We start from the raw sequence: 19,450 nt of genomic DNA, 5'->3' as shown, positions 1-19,450 counted from the left end.
TAGAGATTATTATACTGATTGCTTTGATTTCTTATTAGACGTGCTAGTATTCTGACATTCCTTCTCTAAAATAGTTGGAAATAGAGATTATTTTAAAAATATTTTTTACAATAACAGTTGGCGGTTACAATAAAAGTCCTAATTAGTATTTATCAAAACAAATTAAATTGGAGTTTTGATTAGAGCCTTGGTAGGCAGTTACTTGATCTCTTGGGATAATATAGACTGATGAGATAATGCTTGCCAGTATAAAAGAAATATAGTCTGTATGTTCCCAATATTTCCCACAAATATCATTATACATATTAAATTATTAAGTGAGAAAGTGTGGTATGAAATTGACATTATATTTGAAAGATATCATTCTGTGAATCATGACATTTAGTCAATAACTCTTAAATTACATTTACAGAAAGATTACAATTAGCGACCTAATATAGTCATTTATTTTTCTTCCCATGGGAGATGGTTTTTTAATCTGTGGAACAGAAACAATCCTTGTTATGGTAAATTGGCAAGTAAAAGAAGCGCAAAACTGCAACTTAATCTTTCATAGGAGTATAAATTTTATAACAGATTATTAAATTCCAAAAGGCAATTAATACCCCATAACTCTGATGATAAAGAGTACAGGTTTTGGATGTGGGAGATGAAATCATCACCCGACCACAAAGCTTACTGGGTGGCCTTGCTCAGGTTCACATCACATCTCTCACTCATGTGGTGGGGCAAAGATAAATGGCATGAAAATTGCTATAGAAATGGTTGATATTCATGTCTGAAATGTGGTAGCCATAATAATGTTAACTCTTTATCCCCTTTATCCTACAGTCCACTTAAGATAACTTTGTAAAATTTTATTCCAGTGTTTCTGCTGAAAAATAGGTTGTTTAAAAATACACTAGTGATGGGCTGGTTATATAATTTCACCTATCATTTCACCTATCCTGTGTATGAGTGGAAATGTATAAATGCTGCCATCTGAAGTCAAGGTAAAGTGTGCCATCAAGTTGATTTCGACTTAGGAACGGTTTATCATTGCCTACTCCCGTGCAGTATGAGATGATGCCTTTCAGCATCTTCTTATATTGCTGCTGGGAAACACACCAGTGGGCATTCAAATCCTCAACCTTCTGCTTGTTAGTCAAGCATTTCCCCACTGCCCCACTTAAGGTGACTGCCATCTGAATTAGGACTTATTAAATGTGAAGTCTTTCAGAGATTTCAGATAAGTGGCCACTTATCTATCTGAAAGGATAAGGGTGTACGTGGCAACTGAAAAAGCAGCTTGTAGAATGGCAGATCTGACTAAAATTAGATGGGTACAGTAAACCAATAGAGATGGAAAATATAGCCATCTATATAGCCATGGAGTGTGTTGATTTTGTCTGTGAAGGCAGATTCCGTGCAAATTTCATCCCTCAGTGGAGTTTGTCTAAAGATCTGATGGTGAGGGATTGGCACAAAATCATGTCTGAGAGCTTGTGATTTGAGCTGATGGATCTTTGGATTTTAAGATGTATTTATCACTGTGACATATGACTGAAAATTATAGAATGATGCTGAGAGAAAATGCAATTATTTTATATCTGAATGATATAAACTGTGGCGGCTGCACTCCATGCACACTTAACCATCTTAAGGAAATGATCCTTGTGTGTGCGTATCCCTGAGCGTAGCACATAGTGGAGGGGGCTGATGGGAAAGCGGGGGTTAGCAGTGGGGGAATTCTGCTCTCAGAGCAATGGGAGGAAAAATAATGTGGCCAGAGACTGGATTGTTCCTCATAAACTTGTTATGAACAGGACTTGTGTGTCTAACTTATCGAGCCTTACACCTTAATAAATTGGTTAAGAAGACAAATCTCAAAACTCAAAAACAAAACTGTGAAGAAATATTTCAAGTAGATGTCAGAATGTATTGTATGTCATATATTTTCATGGATTGGAAACTTTAAGATTCGTTATACACTTTACTAATAATACTACTTCACGGATAATTTAATTTTTTTGCATTATCAAGGTATGAAAATTAACGGGGGCACAATTCAGCCAGTTAAGCATTATTATAATCCGTTTATTAATTGGGAGAATAAAGCATGCACTTGTTCTTTACCATTAAAACTAATGCGGTCAAATAGTGCTTAGCTATGCCAGGATTGTGCCCAGTATTTCCCACCCCAACAAAAATTCTTTCATTTGGCTTTTCTAATTTTGATGAAGGAAAAAGGTGTTTGTAATATATGTATATCACATCTTGGTCCTAACAATATTTACTTGCCCTAATTTCTGTGCACTGAAGGGCAGCATCTAATTTTTTTTGCCCACACTTACTTGATATATGGTGTTCCTCGCCACTACTTACAAACACCTCAAAACTGCATGCTTTTTGTAGTTTGCAGTAACTTAATGATATTACTCTACTGAAAAGCTATTTTTCATACTATACATACAAAAATCATGACTATGACAGGTGCACATTTGAAACTCCCATTTCCCCCGAAGTGGGAATGTGTAGAATTGCATATTATTGTCTGTCTAGCTTTATATGAGTTGATAGGAATCTTAATATCAAGTGCTTAAATATTACTGTGGTGAAGAAGTACTTTAGGTCTTATGGATAACTTTGTTTACTTAAATAGCTAAAATAGATATAGCCTCTCTTGCCTTGAATCATAAAATAGATTTGGTTTCCAGTTAAGAAAAGGTATGCGTGTGCAAAATCTGATTTAGTTGCTCTTCATAGTTAAGATATAGTAGTAATCATTTGCTTATAGAGTTTGCAGTTCACTATCCATAACTGAAACAATTTCATCTGTGGGCTGATATCATATGTAGATGTATTTCATTACATCCATTGGTAGCAGAATAAGGGCTTCTTACATTGCTTTATAGGGGCATTTCTGGCACTAGATTGCCTATTGTTGTAAATCACCCAGAGACGTAAGTTTTGGGCAGTATAAAAATATGTAAAATAATAATAAATATTATTACTTTGTGAGATTTTACATATTTATTTGATATTTTGATTTAGTAAAATAAATATGAACTTGTCTTTATTTTGGGTATTTTACCTTTGTGGTCTTACCCAATCCCCTCCCGCACCCCATTTAGTTAAATATTATATTTTCTTTCTTCGCACTTTTTGTAATAAACAGGAAGTAAATCTCACAGACTTTGTCCATATAAGAAATATTGGAAATAAATTAAAAAAAAAAATGAAACCTGGCAATACTTGCAAGCAGCAGAACTAATCAGAAGCTTACCAAGTTACATTTTTTTAATGGTAAGTTCCACATCTCATTTTTTCTCACTACATATTGTGTGTCTATATGTTAGTTTTATCTTAAGCCCCATGCACATGACATTGTACACCTAATGAACTACTACTTTGACAGTGATTAATAATATAGTTAACCAGAACAAAGAGACTTTAAAAAAAGGTATAAACAGGGAAACCCTAATTAAAATAGTGCTGTTAAAAACATTGCTCACAAATGTAGCTCTACCTTTTCATTTTAGGCTTCTTTAATATTTTTCTCAGTCAAAAGGTTTTTTCTTTCACCTGTTACGGTTTGGACAAGTAAAAATGGGGAAACAGATTAGATGCAAGCTACCGTCTGATGCACAAAACTTTTTATAGAAACGGACCAGTCACTTGTAATCTTTCATAAGAAGAAAAGAAAAGATACAGACTTCTTGTAGTTTCCCCATCAAATATGAAATGTAAAATTTGAACAGATTTCTATCATAAAATATATTCACTATGACACATTTTTGTACTATTGTATTTTTGTAGCAAGTTCTGAGGCAACGGCAGAAGGGTAACATTAAGTAGAATTGCCTTGTTCTCAAAGCATGTGGAATCCCCTGAGAATAGAGATATCCCATCTAATCTATGTTTTATTGTTAGTTCCAGTCATTATCCGGTTTGGGATGGTCCAGAAGAAAATGGTAATTTTGTAGGTTATAAAATGAAAAGGATCAATGATCTTCAGATGACATGGATCAGCTTTGTACAGTGCTTACAGATTCCATGATATGTATTCATTTCAGTAGAAAGTAATATAAGCTAGTTTCAGGGCAAAGACAAATAAAGCAAACACATGACAGCGGATTCCTCTTTTCTGTAACAAAATTAAATGGAACTAGGCTTTTTAAAAAAATGGAAATTTAATATTGGTGTTCCCATCAGTGGGGACATTAATAAAGATTTACGTTGTTAAAAGTTTGCTTTTTCGTTGCTGCTTCTATCAATTCAAATGTTGATAGCTTGTGAAATTAGTACATCAGCATGATTAATCTTCTTTATGTTACACAAAGTGACTATTGAAGTTTTCCCCCTAAGAAGGAACATGGTAGGTAAGTGCAGAAAACAATTGGTATTTAATTATTATTCCTTCTTTAAACTCATAAAAACAAAAGTGGCAAATGCTCCAAACATATGTTGGACAGAGACTGCTCTTCAAATACTGCTCAGTCATAATTTAAACTGAATGAAATGCTTTTTCTTTTTCTTTTCTTTTTCTTTTCTTTTCTTTTCTTTTCTGGAAAACTGTACTTTAGTGTTTTCTCGGAGTCATGTGCAGCTAGACATTTTGATTTGTTTCACGAAGTATTCTTCTTGTTTAATCTTTCTTCCCATTGGGATAATCATTTGTCTATAAATATGCCGTTCTTCTATTAGTTTGTTTTAGCTCTTTATATCATACTTATTGACTTGAAGCTATGTTAAAGCCTGAGTAAAACTCAGCAAACCTGTGTACTTAAAGTGTGGAAATGTTAATATCTTAATTATTATTTAACATTATTGCTGATTGTCTGTTGTATTCCAACAGATATAGTGGTTGGATTTAGACATAATGCTAAATCATGATTAAATCCTGGTTTATCATTACTAAGATGAGCCTCCGACTCATGCGCTCCCCCCTCCCCATGTGAGGGGAAGTAATAACTTGCTGTTTTTATGCCTGGTTTAAAACAAGCCATTATTTATCATTGCTTCTGAATCTTGCAAATGGGTTAAGCATAAAAACATTATTGTCTATGTTGCAAACACAATAAATTTGTATGGTAAGTTTGTAATTCATCTCTTGAATGCCTAGTACCATGTGAGGGTGAATCTATATTTATAGAAACTGTGTGTGTGTGTGTGTGTGTGTGCGCGTGTGTATTTTACAGCAAGGTGGATCTCTGTTCTGTGTGAAAACATTGTGAGTGTTTGACAGCATGGTATTAATAAAAATAGTATTATGGAGTAAGTATGTGATAACTATCATAATTTTCCTGTACTTTTCTGCTGTGAAATACTTTGCATATTTACTTGGAAGATAAATTCCATTGACTTCAACATGATTATTCCCAAATAGGTGTGTATAAGATTGCTGATAAAAACATATTTTGACTGTTTGAAGATGCAGAAACAATAGTGACTCTAGACAACTTTCTTCCCACTTATTTGTAAGAGATTTCTCAGCCCAAGGAAAAGAGGCAAACCTTCTGTAGTATTAGGTGCTCATAAACTAGAAAATTAGAGGATTCTGTGATCTTCACAGAGGTTTACAGAGATATTTAGTGTGAAACGTGTGCATTTTCACCAGGCAGTGGATCCAGTGCTCTCCGTGGTTACTTAATGGACTACAGGAAATTCACCTGCAAGGCAGACCAGTTGAGTACAAATGGAAGAAAAAGCTGAACGTTATACACAGTTTAGAGCCCATTTGACTACATATACCATAGCAGTAATGGTAGCAATGAAGTTTTTCTCTAACACCATTGCATCAATTCAGTGAATTGTGGTGAAGGATTTATTAAATCCTGAGAGAAAGGGACTTAATATTCTGCGTTGACTATATTTTTGGTTACTGTTGCTTGCATCCTATCCAACGTGGATGCCAACTGTAACTGTAAATCCTGTGGAGATGTCTGACGGTGCTGTTAGTTAGACTGAATCAATTTCTGTTTCTTTAAAGAATGCTGATGGGATCCTTGGAAAAGTGTCCCCGAACTGTTTGTTTTACCCTTTTAAAGGTGAGCTAGGTCTACTGCTGTTGAGGATTTGTACAGGCACTCCCCGAGAAACAAACAAACATCCATACAAACAAAACTAAAGTAAAGTTGTGTTGTCAAGTCCGTGTCGACGCCTGGCGACCAGAGAGCCATATGGTTTTCTTTGGTAGAATACAGGAGAGGTTTACCATTGCCATCTCCTGCACAGTATGAGATGATGCCATATTATGTTAAGGAAGTCCCCAACTTGCAAATGCCAGCCGGCACATACAAACAAGTCATTGCTCATGGTGATTGGCAAGTAAACACTGTCAATCACGAGGAATTTAAACTTAGGAATCTACTCTGGAGAGAATCCCCAAGGGAGGGGCTTTGGAACAGAGTGAAGAGGTATCTATGAAATTCAGCTGGAGTTAACTGACAGTTCAGATAGGTGCGGTTAGGGCTAGAGAGGATCTCTGGTTAGGGACTATAGGCAGGACTAAGGGTGGAATTGGGAGGTTGGTGGGTAGGTTTTACACACCAGGCATGACCTCTGTAAAGCAAACAAATGCTGGGAGTGTATGGTTGATAACACAAGATATTCAACCAGGGTGGCTGTATCCCTGTAAAGGTATTGAAAATCTAAAGAAGCTTGTTATTTCTAAACAGTCACCTCAGTAACTTGAAAGTAAATCCTTTGTTGATGTACTGACACAATCTTGTATAAGTACCTTTTGCTAAGCAGACTCCAGCCTGGTTGCATTTGAATGGGAGACTACGCTTCCTCTGAAAGACAAAGTCCACAGTTTAGGGGTGCTTTTGGACCCAACACTGTCCTTGGAGGCGCAGGTGGCGGCGGTGTTCAGAAGTGCCTTTCACCAACAATGGCTGGTATGCCAGCTGCGACCCTACTTGGAGAAGTCGGACCTGACCTCAATCACTCATGTGTTGGTAACATCCAGATTGGACTACTGCAACGTGCTCTACATGGGGCTGCCCTTGAAGACTGTTCGGAAGCTTCAGCTGGTTCAGAATGCTGTCGCAAGGATGCTTGTGGGTGCAAGTCACTTCACAAGTATTACACCCATCCTGTGTCCTTCATTGACTACGGGTCTGCTTCTGGGCTAGATTCAAGATGTTGGTATTGACCTTTAAAGCCCTACATGGCTTGGCACCAGGGTACCTGTCGAACTGCATTTGCGCCTATGAATCTGCCAGGGCCCTCTGCTCATCATCTCAAGCCCTGCTCATGACTCCGCCACTAACAGAGATCCAGTTGATGAGGACTAGAGACACAACCTTATCGGTTGTGGCCCCTCAGCTTTGGAACATACTCCTTGAAGAGCTTCGCCATGATCCCTCCCTCAGTGTTTTTTAAAAAAATCTTAAAATACACCTTTTAAAGGAAGTTTTTAAATCCTCCATTATAATGTTTTGTTATATCAGGTAGGTAGCTTTAGCTTCTTTAGCTTTTTATAATTTTCAGTTTTAATTTGAACCTAATGATTGTGGTTTTTAATCTGACAACTTTTTCCTTGTTTAATTTAGTTAATTTTATTACTTTTATTGTATCTTGTGTCTATCTTATTGATGTGAGCTGCCCCAAGCAGTAGTGCACTGGAGGGGCGGGGTATAAATATCTTTAATAATAATAATATAATATAATAATAATAATAAATGTGAGCGCTGTAAGAAATTCCCTAGGGGATGGGGCTACTCTGGGAAGAGCACCTACTGACTTGCATGCAGAAGGTTCCAAGTTCCTTCCCTGGCATCTCTAAGACAGGGTTGAGAGAGACTCCTTTTGGCAACCTTGGAGAAGCTGCTGCCAGTCTGAGTAGACAATACTGAGCTAGATGGACCAATGGTCTGACTCAGTATATGGCAGCTTCCTATGGCCCTGAATTTGAATACCAGTTTGAAGTGCAGTCATCTCTTGCTAACCACTAGGGTTCCATTCCTGCAAAACCTTGCAATTGGCAAACTCCTGTTTGGTGAGGCTTTAATGTCTATGGGAAATGGGGTTAGGGGAACCGTGACCACAAAAAGACCTAAAAATAAAGGGAAAATAGAAAATAAAATGCTTTAAAAATCACCAAAAAATCCTATAATATCACCAAGAGTCACCAAGAAGGATGAGAAGATCAAACCTCTGGAAATTTTTTGAACCCCCCCCCAAAAACAACAACAACAACAACTTAATTTTAAATTAGCAGGGGTCAGCAAGAGTCACCAAGAGGAATGAGCAGATCAAACCTCTGAACCCCTCAAAATTGCTGATATTCGGGTTGCGGTTTGCAAGACCGATCACAATTTCCCATTTTTATGTACTAAAAACCTCTGTTGGTAAAACCACAGATGGCAAGTGATGACTGTATAAGAAGCGGTATAGAGCCTTGCCACAGTTGTTAATTTGTTTCAGAAATCATTATACATGTGATCTTACATTGTAGTGAATAAGAAACCACTGAAACTATTGTACAAGAATAAAGTTAAATTTTTGATTTGGAACTTTAAAACTATTTCAGCTTTGTCTATTTACTTCTTCCCACATTACCACTCGGGCGTAATACCAAAGTTAGTGTTAGAAACCCAAATTAGGATATAATTTGTTGGTGGCTGCATAATAAGTAAAGGGTTTAAAACAAATCAAAAGGATCACAAACATATTGATTGTTTTTAAAATAAATTTTATATATTTTATGATTATATGATTTTATGACTGATTATATATTTTATACGATTTTATGACTGATTATATATTTTAATCAGTCTCAACCTTAAACGAACCTTTGTGGAGATTCCCTATCTCTTTAATGCAATGGATGTTGGGGCCCAGCTGGTGGTTGGTTTCCAGAGCAGACAGGCATGAATGTGGGGAAGGTTGCTAGGAGCTTTCCCCAGAAATGACACTATTCTGTGAACAGTTTCAAACGATAGTGTTGAATGACTGCTGCTCTACTGAATAGGAGCCATTCTGTAGGCTCCATAAGGTTCCATCTTGTCCCTAATGCTTTTTTTAAAAAAAAGTATCATCAAATAGTTTAGAGTGAGGTATCATCAAATCCAGGACTAGCGATTGGTATTTGCACTCCATTATAGGCTGAAAGAGGAAGAATAAATTGAAACTGAATCTACAAGATGTAAGTGTGGGAGGACCAACCATGTATCACAGGTTTTGCTGTACTGACTAGGTCACACTTCCCCTGAAGGATCTGGTTCATAATCTGGCATGCTCCTGGCTTGGCTGCTTAATGCTCAGGTGACAGCCATGGCCAGGGATTCATTTTACCATCTGCATCTATTATACAGTAGAATTACTATACTACTGTAACTATTATGCAATATAACTACACACAGATATTACTATCACCACCTTCTATGCATTGGTAGCCTTCCATTTGGATTATTGCAATGTAGTCTAGATGAGGATGCCCTTGAAGACTATTCAGGAGATACAGCTAGTACAGAGTCCTGTGGCTTGCCTTTTAGTGGGAGTGGGATGCAGAATACTTCCATTCTCACTTTTCTGTACTGGCTGCCAGTAGGGACTTAGAAGTCAAGGTGCAAGTCCTAAACCCATGGACTCACCAAACTGAGAGCAACTTCTTCCACATATTTATCCTCATCCACTGTGGTTATCTGGAGAACATCTGATGATTCCATCTTTGCAGGGAACTGTCAGAGTCTGAGGAAGAGCATTTTTGATGGTCTTCTCAGTTTATTTAACTGCTTTCCTCTCTTCTTTTTGCTGGCTGTTTTGACAGTCTTTTAGCTTTTGTCCTGAGCTTAACTGGAAGTTTCACATAATCTGTAAATATGACTTTTTAATGTATTTTTATTATTTTTTGAGTGTGTTAATTGTTGTATGATGCTTTGGGTACTACACTGTAGGAAGCTTTTAAAATATTAACTATAACTACTCATTTAGTGTAATATTGAAATACTTTTAACATATGTAGCAGCCTTGTACAGAGTCAACCCATTGGCCCATCTAGTTCAGTATTGTCCTCATTGACTGAATCAAGTAGCCCCAATGATTTCAGTGACACTCCCATGCAATGTGTTTACAATAGGAGTTTGACTGACCTTTGTCATTTGGCTCAGTCGAAAACCTTTATTAAGGGACACTTTTCAGTGTTTTCAGTATTCCGTATATGTATCACAGCAACATTTTTTTTAACTTTAAGAAATGTTGCTAGGTTTTGTGTGGTTAAATGTGAGGTGTTATCCCCTCCTCGCCTCCAGCAAAATAAAAGTATACTGGATTTGTAATGCATTCATTACAATCCCTGCTAACTTGGCAAAGAGGCACCTTTTAATGTGGTGATTCTGTTTATTTAGCAGGGGGATAGTAACTGGCCCTATCCCCTCCCAGCACAGTACCTCCAGTGACTGTTGCTGGTGTCTATCTCATGTTTCTTTTTAGATTGTGAGCCCTTTGGGGACAGGGATCCATCTTATTTATGTATTATTTTTCTGTGTAAACCACCCTGATCCATTTTTGGAAGGGCGGTATAGAAATTGAATTAATAATAATAATAATAATGATGATGATGATGATGATGTCTACATGTCTAGACAGTATTTTAAAAAGAAACATGTAATTGTTCATATCAGATTATTAGAATGTAGGGGATTTTGCTGCTTGAACTCCAATATATTGCTTAGAGATGTACATCACCTAGAGATGTACATATCAGCTGGTTTAAAAACATGATAAATACATAAAACTAGCCGGGCTGGGCACAGAGCATCTGCTCCTCCGACCGGCCCACCCACCATCACTATTCCCCCACCACCACCATGGTGGCAGGCCCAACTTTCTGGCTGGCCAGCTGTCCCCCCCCTTCCCTCCCCCCACCCCGTGCTTTCTGTTGGGCCGGCTGGATGGCACGCTTCCTCTCCCCCCAACCACATGCTTTCTGGCTTATTAGTAAACCAGCCTGTATAATTTTCAACCCACGTCCCTATTGCTTTACCATAAATACCTTCTATTAGCACTTCTTAACATTCACAGCTTAACTATCCACATCTACTAAGCCACCTGTTTGTACTCTAGTCTTTCGCCACCTGGGCACTTGGTACATTCTTTACAGGTCAACACTCTCCTCCCTACTAGGGGCCAAGCATCATGCTCTCTCTTCTGTTTACAGTTTTATTCAAGGTCAGTGTGTATCATTCTGTCAGAAGTCCCACCCTGACTGTGGGTTGCTTGCATCCATCTCACTTAGCTCTGGGCGGTGGGGGTGGGGGAGAAAAAGGACCCACCCAGAAATGATTTAGTAGCCTTTGTACTTTACCTACTTTATTTACAGTCAATGACCAAGAGAGGATTCTTAGTAGCCTCATTATGTTAATCCTAGAACTCCTTTGTTTTCAGGCATTCTCTCTTGATGATTACCTTTTGAAGAGTATTCTGAGCACTAGTACTGGTCATTTTGTTAGTTGCATTTCTTGATTTAGTTTTGTATCCAAAAATATTATTTTCAGTCATGCATTTATTTGTGAGCAGAAACCCTTTAGCTTGGGGAATTGCAGTGTTGGCAGTTTTCTGGGGAAAAAATAGTTTTGGAAAGGTCCTCGGGTTTTACCACTTCCCCCCAGTATTTACTAAATTAATATAAACATTTTACAATGTGATAACTGTCTTACAGGAATGTGACCTGGTTATTATTTTACCTTAAACAATAAAAGAGCCTGAAAAAAGCCTATTACCTTGTTGCCTCAAACATAAACTAAAAATTGTCTTCTAAATAAAATTATTTCATATTATATTTTTTTGATAAAATCTGCTAAATTAGTTTTAGCAATGCAAACAAAATCAGAATATGTTTCAGTTTTTATTTGAGCTGAATTCTAGAGCTGTGCATCAAACAGGCACAACAATCAATCTGATTTAAAAACAGCCCTCATTGGCAGCATTTTGCACTGTATATTGTTTGATGCAAACTCACTCATATCGGCATCACCCTGTGGTATTTTCAGTCTTGTATCAGGCTGTATCTAACTCCACCCGATGATTGGATAGATGCTAGCATACTTTTCTCTATTGCTGATGATGAACAACTTGCTTTTGTTGAATCTAGTGTAACGCCTCATATGGAAAACGCTGGGGCAGGGAAAAGTGCAGTGATGCGAATGGCTCGAGATTGCAGTTGCTCCAAGCATTCTACAGTTCATTCATCTTCCCTCAAGTCACAGTACTGGGGGGTGGGGAGGGATGTAGATTGGTGTATTACAAGGTGTGTGAGCCAAAACTCCATCCTTCTGTGTGTGACTCTACATGATTGTTGGAAGGTTGACAAGGGAGATTGCAATTGAATATTGTTGCACTTATCTGAAAACATGTATTCAAAGCAAAAGTGTGAAAGGATGGGGGAGGGTTGCTTGCTTCCCAGAAACCCTGGCACTTCTGCATAAAAAGAGGGTGGTATCAAGTCCTAAGAAGGATGCACATCTACTCATGGAAAGTCTATGGTGCCTGAAAGTTTTATCCAATTTAGATTTTATAATATATTTTGATAATTTCCCACTATTTCCTATAGGCCCAATCATTGACCTGATTACAATACATCAAATGATTGTATCTGGGCTAGTACAGTTATTGGATGCACAATTTGATAATTACTTACATTGGATTGGGTTAGAATCTGATAATATCTTCCATGAATGACCCTACTAAATACACTAGCTCTACATTGCAGGCAGTTTAAGTATCTTGGTATGTCTGGTTGGATTGCAACTCCAGCAAGTTGCAGTCCAATTTGAGGTGTCGAGGGAAGATGTTCTAAACTGTCTTGAGAAACTAAACATTAACAAATTGCCAAGGACAGCTGGCATCCACTCAAGAGTTCTGAAGGAACTCAGATGTGAAATTGCTGATCTCGTAGCAAAAATATGTCACTTGTCCCTACAATCATGCTCTGTACCAGAGGACTGGAAAGTGGCTAATGTAACTGCCATTTTCAAAAAGGGATCCAAGGGGATCTGGAAAATTACAGGCCAGTTAGCTTAATTTCAGTGCCAGGTAAATTGATGGAAAACATACTTAAGGACAAAATGATTAAACATACAGAAGAACAGCCCTGCTGAAGGAAAACCAGCATGGCTTCTGCAGGGACGCGTCTTGCCACACTAACCTTTTAGAGTTCTTTGAGAGTGTCAACAGGCATGTGGATAAAGGTGATCTGGTTGACATAGTGTACTTCGACATACAAAAAGCTTTTGACAGAGTTCCCCACAAAAGGCTCTTGAGTAAACCTATTAGTCATGGAATAAGGGGACAGGTTCATGTGTCGATTGGTAGTTGGTAGAAAGACAGGAAACAGAGGGTACGAATAAATGGACAGTTTTCACAATGGGGGGGGAAGTAAGAAGTGGGTCCCCAAGAATCAGTGTTCTTTAACTTGTTCATAAATGATCTAGAACAGGGATTCTCAACGTTGGGTCCCCAGATGTTATTGGACTTCAACTCCCATAATCCCCAACCAAAGGCCACCAATAATAAATGATCATAAATGATCTAACTTGTTCATAAATGATCTAAATTTGGCCAGCCAAGTGGCCAAATTTGCAGATGACACTAAACTATTTAGGGTAGTGAAATCCAGAATGGATTGTGAGGAGCTCCAGAAATATATTTCCAAACTGGGAGAGTGAGCAACAAATTGGCAAATGCGATTCAATTTTGGCAAGTGTAAAGTGATGCACATTGGGACGAAAAACCCCTTCACATACGCGCTGATGGGATCTGAGCTCTAAGTGACTGAATAAGAGAGAGATCTTGGGGTCGTGGTGGACAGATCACTGGAAGTGTCAAATCAGTACGTGGCAGTTGTGAAAAAGGCAAATACCATGCTAAGAATCATTAGGAAGGGGATTGAAAATAAAAATGCTAATATTATAATGCCCTTATGCAAATCTATGGTGCGGCCAGATTTGGAGTACTGTGTTCTGGTCACCGTACCTCAAGAAGGATATTGTAGAACTGGAAAAGGTGCAGAATAGGGCAATCAAGATGATCAGAGGCCTGGAGAACCTTCTTTATAAGGCAAGGCTGCAGCATCTAGGGCTCTTTAGTTTGGAAAATAGGTGATTAAGGGGAGACATGATTGAAGTGTATAAAATTATGGATGGAGTAGAGAGAGTGGACAGATAAATTTTTCTCCCTCCCTCACAATATGAGAACCGGGGGTCATTCCATGAAACTGAAGGTTGGAGAATTTAAGACCGAGAAGTACTTTTTCGCGCAGTACATAATTAGTCTATGGAATTCCTTGCCGTGGGATGGTGATGGCCACTAGTTTGGATAGCTTTAAAAGGAGATTAGGCAAATTCATGGAGGACGGGTCTATCAGTGGCTACTAGTCTGGTGACTATAGGCCATCTCCAGTCTCAGAGGCAAGTTGCCTCTCAATACCAGTTGCAGGAGAGCAACAGCAAGAGAGAGGGCATGCCCTCACCTCTTGCCTGTGGGCTTCTCAGAGGCATCTGGTGGGCCACTGTGTGAAATAGGATGCTGGACTAGATAGGCCTTGGGCCTGATCCAGCAGGGCTGTTATTATGTTCTTAAGTTACTAAACTTAGTCCAGTGAATCTCCACCCAATCATATCAGCTCAAATGAAAAAATAATTATGTTGGACTAAAACAAAATACAAGTTTGAGGCCAAGGGATAAGGGGAGAGCTGGATGAAAAAAGTTTCAATGGTGTTGAAAAGTATTAAGTGAAAATGCTCATGAGGCCTCCTTTGCTGTCCTATTCCACAAAAGTGGCACTACCACAGAGAATGCCCTGCTCCATATAGTATAGATTTTATCTCACATGATTATTGGACACAGAGCAATAATCTTCAGAAGATCTTAAAATGTTTTGAGTTTCAAGTGGTAGGAGCCACTTCCTAAGATATACAGAACTTACAAAGATCTCAGTCATGTTGTAATTTTTAAAAGTGCATCACAATCACAATTGCATCTTAAATAGCACAATATGGTATCACAGTTTCAATAACATAATTCTTATTTTTTGAGAGACTTCTTGAGATAAAACTTGGAAACAAACACATAGGGAGGATATTGTAGACAAAGATGATCAGAAGATATTTTATACTGAATTAAAAAAATTTACAGTGACTACAGCCACTTACTGATTTGTGAATTCAGAAAAAATATTTATGCAGCACTGCAGCAGTCACAGTGGCTGACGTTGCACAGTGAAACACAAGGAGTTTGCTGCTGATACTGCTGCGGAGACTTTAAAAAAGGTGGTGGTCTTGCATAAATTCTTAAATTGCTGTGAATGTACTTCTACAACACTACTCATTGTTTCTAATGTAAGCAATGTAATGGAAATGCAATAGTGCCAGTTTTATTTATTCATTTATTTTAATACAATTATATACTGCCTCATTAGTATGTCTAGGTGGTTTACCCAAGTAGTTTAAGTATTTGTGCAAGAGTGCTTTTACACAAAACCACTGCCTTTTTAAAGACCCCTGCAGTGGCATGGGCGGTTCAGAACTGCCTGTGTTTCACTTTGCAACATCAAAGTAGATGTTGCAAACAGCCAATGTAGAAAATGTTGTATCAATGTGTAGGGAAATGTGGCTGTGTTTAAGAAGTAGAGTGCGCATCTGGTTATATGAAAAATATAAAACATTTTGCATTATACTGTTGATTGTTCGCACACCAGTGTATGATCCGGTACAAATGAACCTGTAAGAACTTGTTTTTGCTGGATACTTAATTTGCCATCTTCCTAATTCCTGCAAACTTCATTTTGTATTTAAAATGGTATATTTCTGCTCATTGTTTCAAGATCAGCTAGAAAGTACTGACTGTGTTGCTCAGGCATGGAACTCCAAATGCACAGGTGCCCTTTCTATAGCAAATGTTCAGCATATGCCTTAAGTCCTTTAATATATGGTGTATTTCTGTTCATGGGACAGAAAACCTCTCTGACATACTGGTCTTTGGATCGCAGTTAGTATCTGCTAAAGGCTCTGGAGCTCTGAAGTTGATGAGCATCCAGCTGCTGGAAGAGGATTGTCAAGGCTCTCTGCCCCACTTATGGATCCTAATACAAGTTCTTCTGCCTTTACCTAATGTTTTCCCATTTCCCTGGATTCTTTTATCCTCATTCTCAACATTATTTTGCTGTTGTGAGAGCCTAACCAGAACTGGTGGTACTGTTAAGAAGTGACAGGCTGTTTGATAGCTTATAGAGTTTAATTGTAATTAAATGTTTATATCAAATAACCTTTCCATAAGCTGTGTATTTGATATAATTATTCTGCATGCAGTTACTTCTCAAATTTGGCTTTCTGGTTGTGGAACTTTATTTTACTTGTGATAAACCAGTGTATTTGCCCTTGGCACTTTTCCAGCTTAATAGGTTTTGATTAGGACATGGGGAGTGAAATTCATTGAGCATAAGGGAAATTCTGTCCTCTTTCTTTTCTGTGTGGACAGAGAGAAATATTTTTTAATTGACTGTATCTTAATTTAAAATCCCTTCAGCCTTTTCTTCAGAAGGTGAAACTGAAGCACTTTCATAAATCAGTTAAGTTGATTTCTCTGTTTCATTATACACAGGCAATGTGAAAGCAGATACCTTAAAACTATATATCAAGTAGCAGAAAAGAAAAACTGCAGTTGTCATTGGCCCTTTAAACTCAAGATGATTTAAATTATCCTGTCTCAGGAAAATCTAATGCCATGAAGAATTGTTCATTAAGCACATCATACCAAAGGGAATTCCAACAAATCATTTAACATGATTTCTGTTTTGTAGTTAGCAATTTACAACTTGTTATACTAATGCTGTGGGTGGTGAGAAAATACAAAATATACATTGAAAAAATATTCTGTTGTGGGCGAGATTTCAAAGTCATTTTAAGATGTCTGGCTATAAGGACACATCAATTTAAGAAAAATGTCCAATGTAAAATATAAAGGATCAGTTACTGTCATCAGCCTAGCCTTGAAGTGGTCTTGCACTTCATTTGTTGCAAGAGTATCTTAAGCAGAGGTCATTACTCTCATAGTAGGAATATGATATTACTAATCACTGAGCCAGGGAAAAGGATAGACTCCAGCTAATTCATTGTAAGATGTAAGTTTTGAAGAGAAGCAGAATTAATTAAATCTCTGTGGGTTAAATATTTTAAATGCTGGGTGCTTGATGCCAATGGATGCTCCCCCCCTCCGAAAGAAAATAATACGTGTGTGTGTGTGTGTGTGTGTGTGTGAGAGAGAGAGAGAGAGAGAGAGAGAGAGAGAGAGAGAGAGAGAGAAAGAGATATCTGGGGTTGTAGTAGGAGCTCCCCATCACCTATCATAATTATGCTATTTATGAAAAAATGGGCAGTTAGTTTACACATTTAAAATAGCATGTAGTTTGACCTTTAGTGTCATTTCACATTGAGGACTGTTATGGAAAATTGTTTGGGAAACATCAAATTAGAATGATAAAGGAAATGGAGATACAAACTAATCTAAATTAAACCAGCAATTATATTGGCATCAAAAAGATTTGTGCCCTTGTAATGTCACTGCAGCCACCTTAAGTGGTACAGTGGGGAAATGCTTGACTAACAAGCAGAAGGTTGCCGGTTTGAATCCCTGCTGATATTATATCAGGCAGCAGTGATATAGGAAGATGCTGAAAGGCATCATCTCACACTGGGTGGGAAGAGGCAATGGTAAACCCCTCCTGTATTCTACCAAAGAAAGCCACAGGGCTCTGTGGGCACCAGGAGTTGAAATCGACTTGATGGCACACTTTATCTTTACCTTAATGTCACTGCAATGCCAACATCACATAATTAATTGGAAGTGAGAGGATAGGATGTAAATGTATGGCCAGAGAGCAATGCTAACTACACTTCTATCCAGAACTGGGATTAAAAGAATTTCTTAGACTCATGCTTGCTCTAGCCCAGAGGGTTTTATTTTATTTGAATGTCGCTTCCCGCCTCCGCGCCTGAGCGGTGGGGCGGGGGGCGGGGTTGTGCACCCAGCCTGAAGAGGCAGGCACAGCAGCGCCATCTTGGCCCCCTCCATGTGGCCAGGGCCTGGCCGATCAGGAGAGGGGACTGAGGGAACATCTTAGCCCGGCAGTCACCTCATGGGCACTTAGCCTGGCAGCCACCTCTCTGCTGCTGGGCACCCACCCACCCTCCTGGTACTCAGTGAGGGATAGCCGGTCGCCTACGGGGGCCAAGTAGGAATTTTTTGGGTCCGGTCGTGCCAGATTGGCCGGGGCACGGCCTTTTTTCACCTACTTCTCACTGAGGCTTAGGAGCTGGGCCATTGGTAGCCATCGTTACCTATGGACACTGGGTGGCAGGTAGGCATCGGGAATCGATTGCTCACTTTGCAGGAAAGTGCGGGTGTTAGGTAGGTAGATTCAGGGATTGGTGTTTGGCTGGAAGGCCAGTTGGGTGAGGGGGTGGTCAAGGAACAGCCTTTCAGGGCTTCAACAGCCCGTAAGGTTGGGAATGGCCCCCACTCGGGGGGTGGGCGCGGCTCACCGGCTCAGAGCTTTGACAGCTTGGGATGGGGGGGGTGTTGGACCACCACCCCCTCGGTGGGTGGAGCCCTGTGGTGAGAGGAGGTCAGGACTTTGAGCCTGACCAAATCAGGTCCCGGTCCTTCGCCCTGGTGTGGGATGCCCTTCACTAGGAAGGGCCACCATGCGAGAGGAGTACCCACACTCTAGTTAATTGGGACCCCGTTGCAAGTGTCGTTACCTCTGTACAATAATAAAAAGTGGCCCTCATTTACTCTGACTAAGCGTGTCCTGTCTTCATTGGGGGCCTGGGAGTGCAATATGAGTCTTTCATGCCAGATCAGAAGCAGCTTTTCAAATATTTCTTGGTTTTAAAAGAAGTATGTCATTTAGCATAAGGGGCTGCTGTTTGAGTTAAAACAGGACTATAGCTCCCTTCAGTTCATGGAAGTAGTTGCATAGATGTTTAATTCTTGGTCTAGGACAAGAGACCCCATCCTGCCAGTGATGTAAATTTGCAATCACTTCCTAAGGAGTAGAGATGTGCATGGAACCAGTTTGAAATGTTGGGGTAATAGCAACAACAGAGTAAAAATCAAGAATACCAAGTAATAAAACCCAGTGTCTAAACAGTACCCAAAAACACAGTGGCAGTGCTGACAAGGCAACACACACTAATGCCGCTTCCCGCCTCTGTGCCCGAGCGGTGGGGCAGGGGGCGGGGATGTGCGCCCAGCCTGAAGAAGCAGGCACGGCAGCGCCATCTTGGCCCCCTCCACGTGGCCAGGGCCTGGCCAATCAGGAGAGGGGGCCAGGGGAACATCTTAGGCTGGCAGCCACCTCATGAGCAGTTTCTCTGCTGCTGGGCACCCATCCAGGGCACCCACCCACCCTCCTGGTACTCAGTGAGGGATAGCCGGTTGCCTATAGGGGCCAAGTAGGAATTTT

At 39.3% G+C, this 19,450-nt stretch overlaps 1 protein-coding gene across 4 annotated transcripts in view; it reads left to right on the top strand.

Moving 5' to 3' along the window:
• The window catches only part of RBM20 (RNA binding motif protein 20), a 168,795-nt gene that overhangs the window by 3,384 nt on the left and 145,961 nt on the right, over nt 1-19,450 (top strand). The window contains exon 1 of one of the 4 annotated variants that reach the window (XM_053307620.1): nt 3,306-7,436. The exons of the other annotated variants lie outside the window; for them this stretch is intronic. Within the exon in view, the coding sequence (XP_053163595.1) occupies nt 7,420-7,436 (17 nt within the window). The 5' untranslated portion in view covers nt 3,306-7,419. Of the gene's footprint in view, nt 1-3,305; nt 7,437-19,450 lie in introns of those variants that run through there. 4 annotated transcript variants of the gene reach the window in all.

The sequence above is a fragment of the Hemicordylus capensis genome, chromosome 3 (assembly GCF_027244095.1).
Source record: "Hemicordylus capensis ecotype Gifberg chromosome 3, rHemCap1.1.pri, whole genome shotgun sequence".
In the NCBI taxonomy this organism is placed as follows: Eukaryota; Metazoa; Chordata; class Lepidosauria; order Squamata; family Cordylidae; genus Hemicordylus; species Hemicordylus capensis.
Note: the sequence above shows the minus strand (reverse complement) of the source record. Positions and strands in the feature narration are given on the sequence as shown.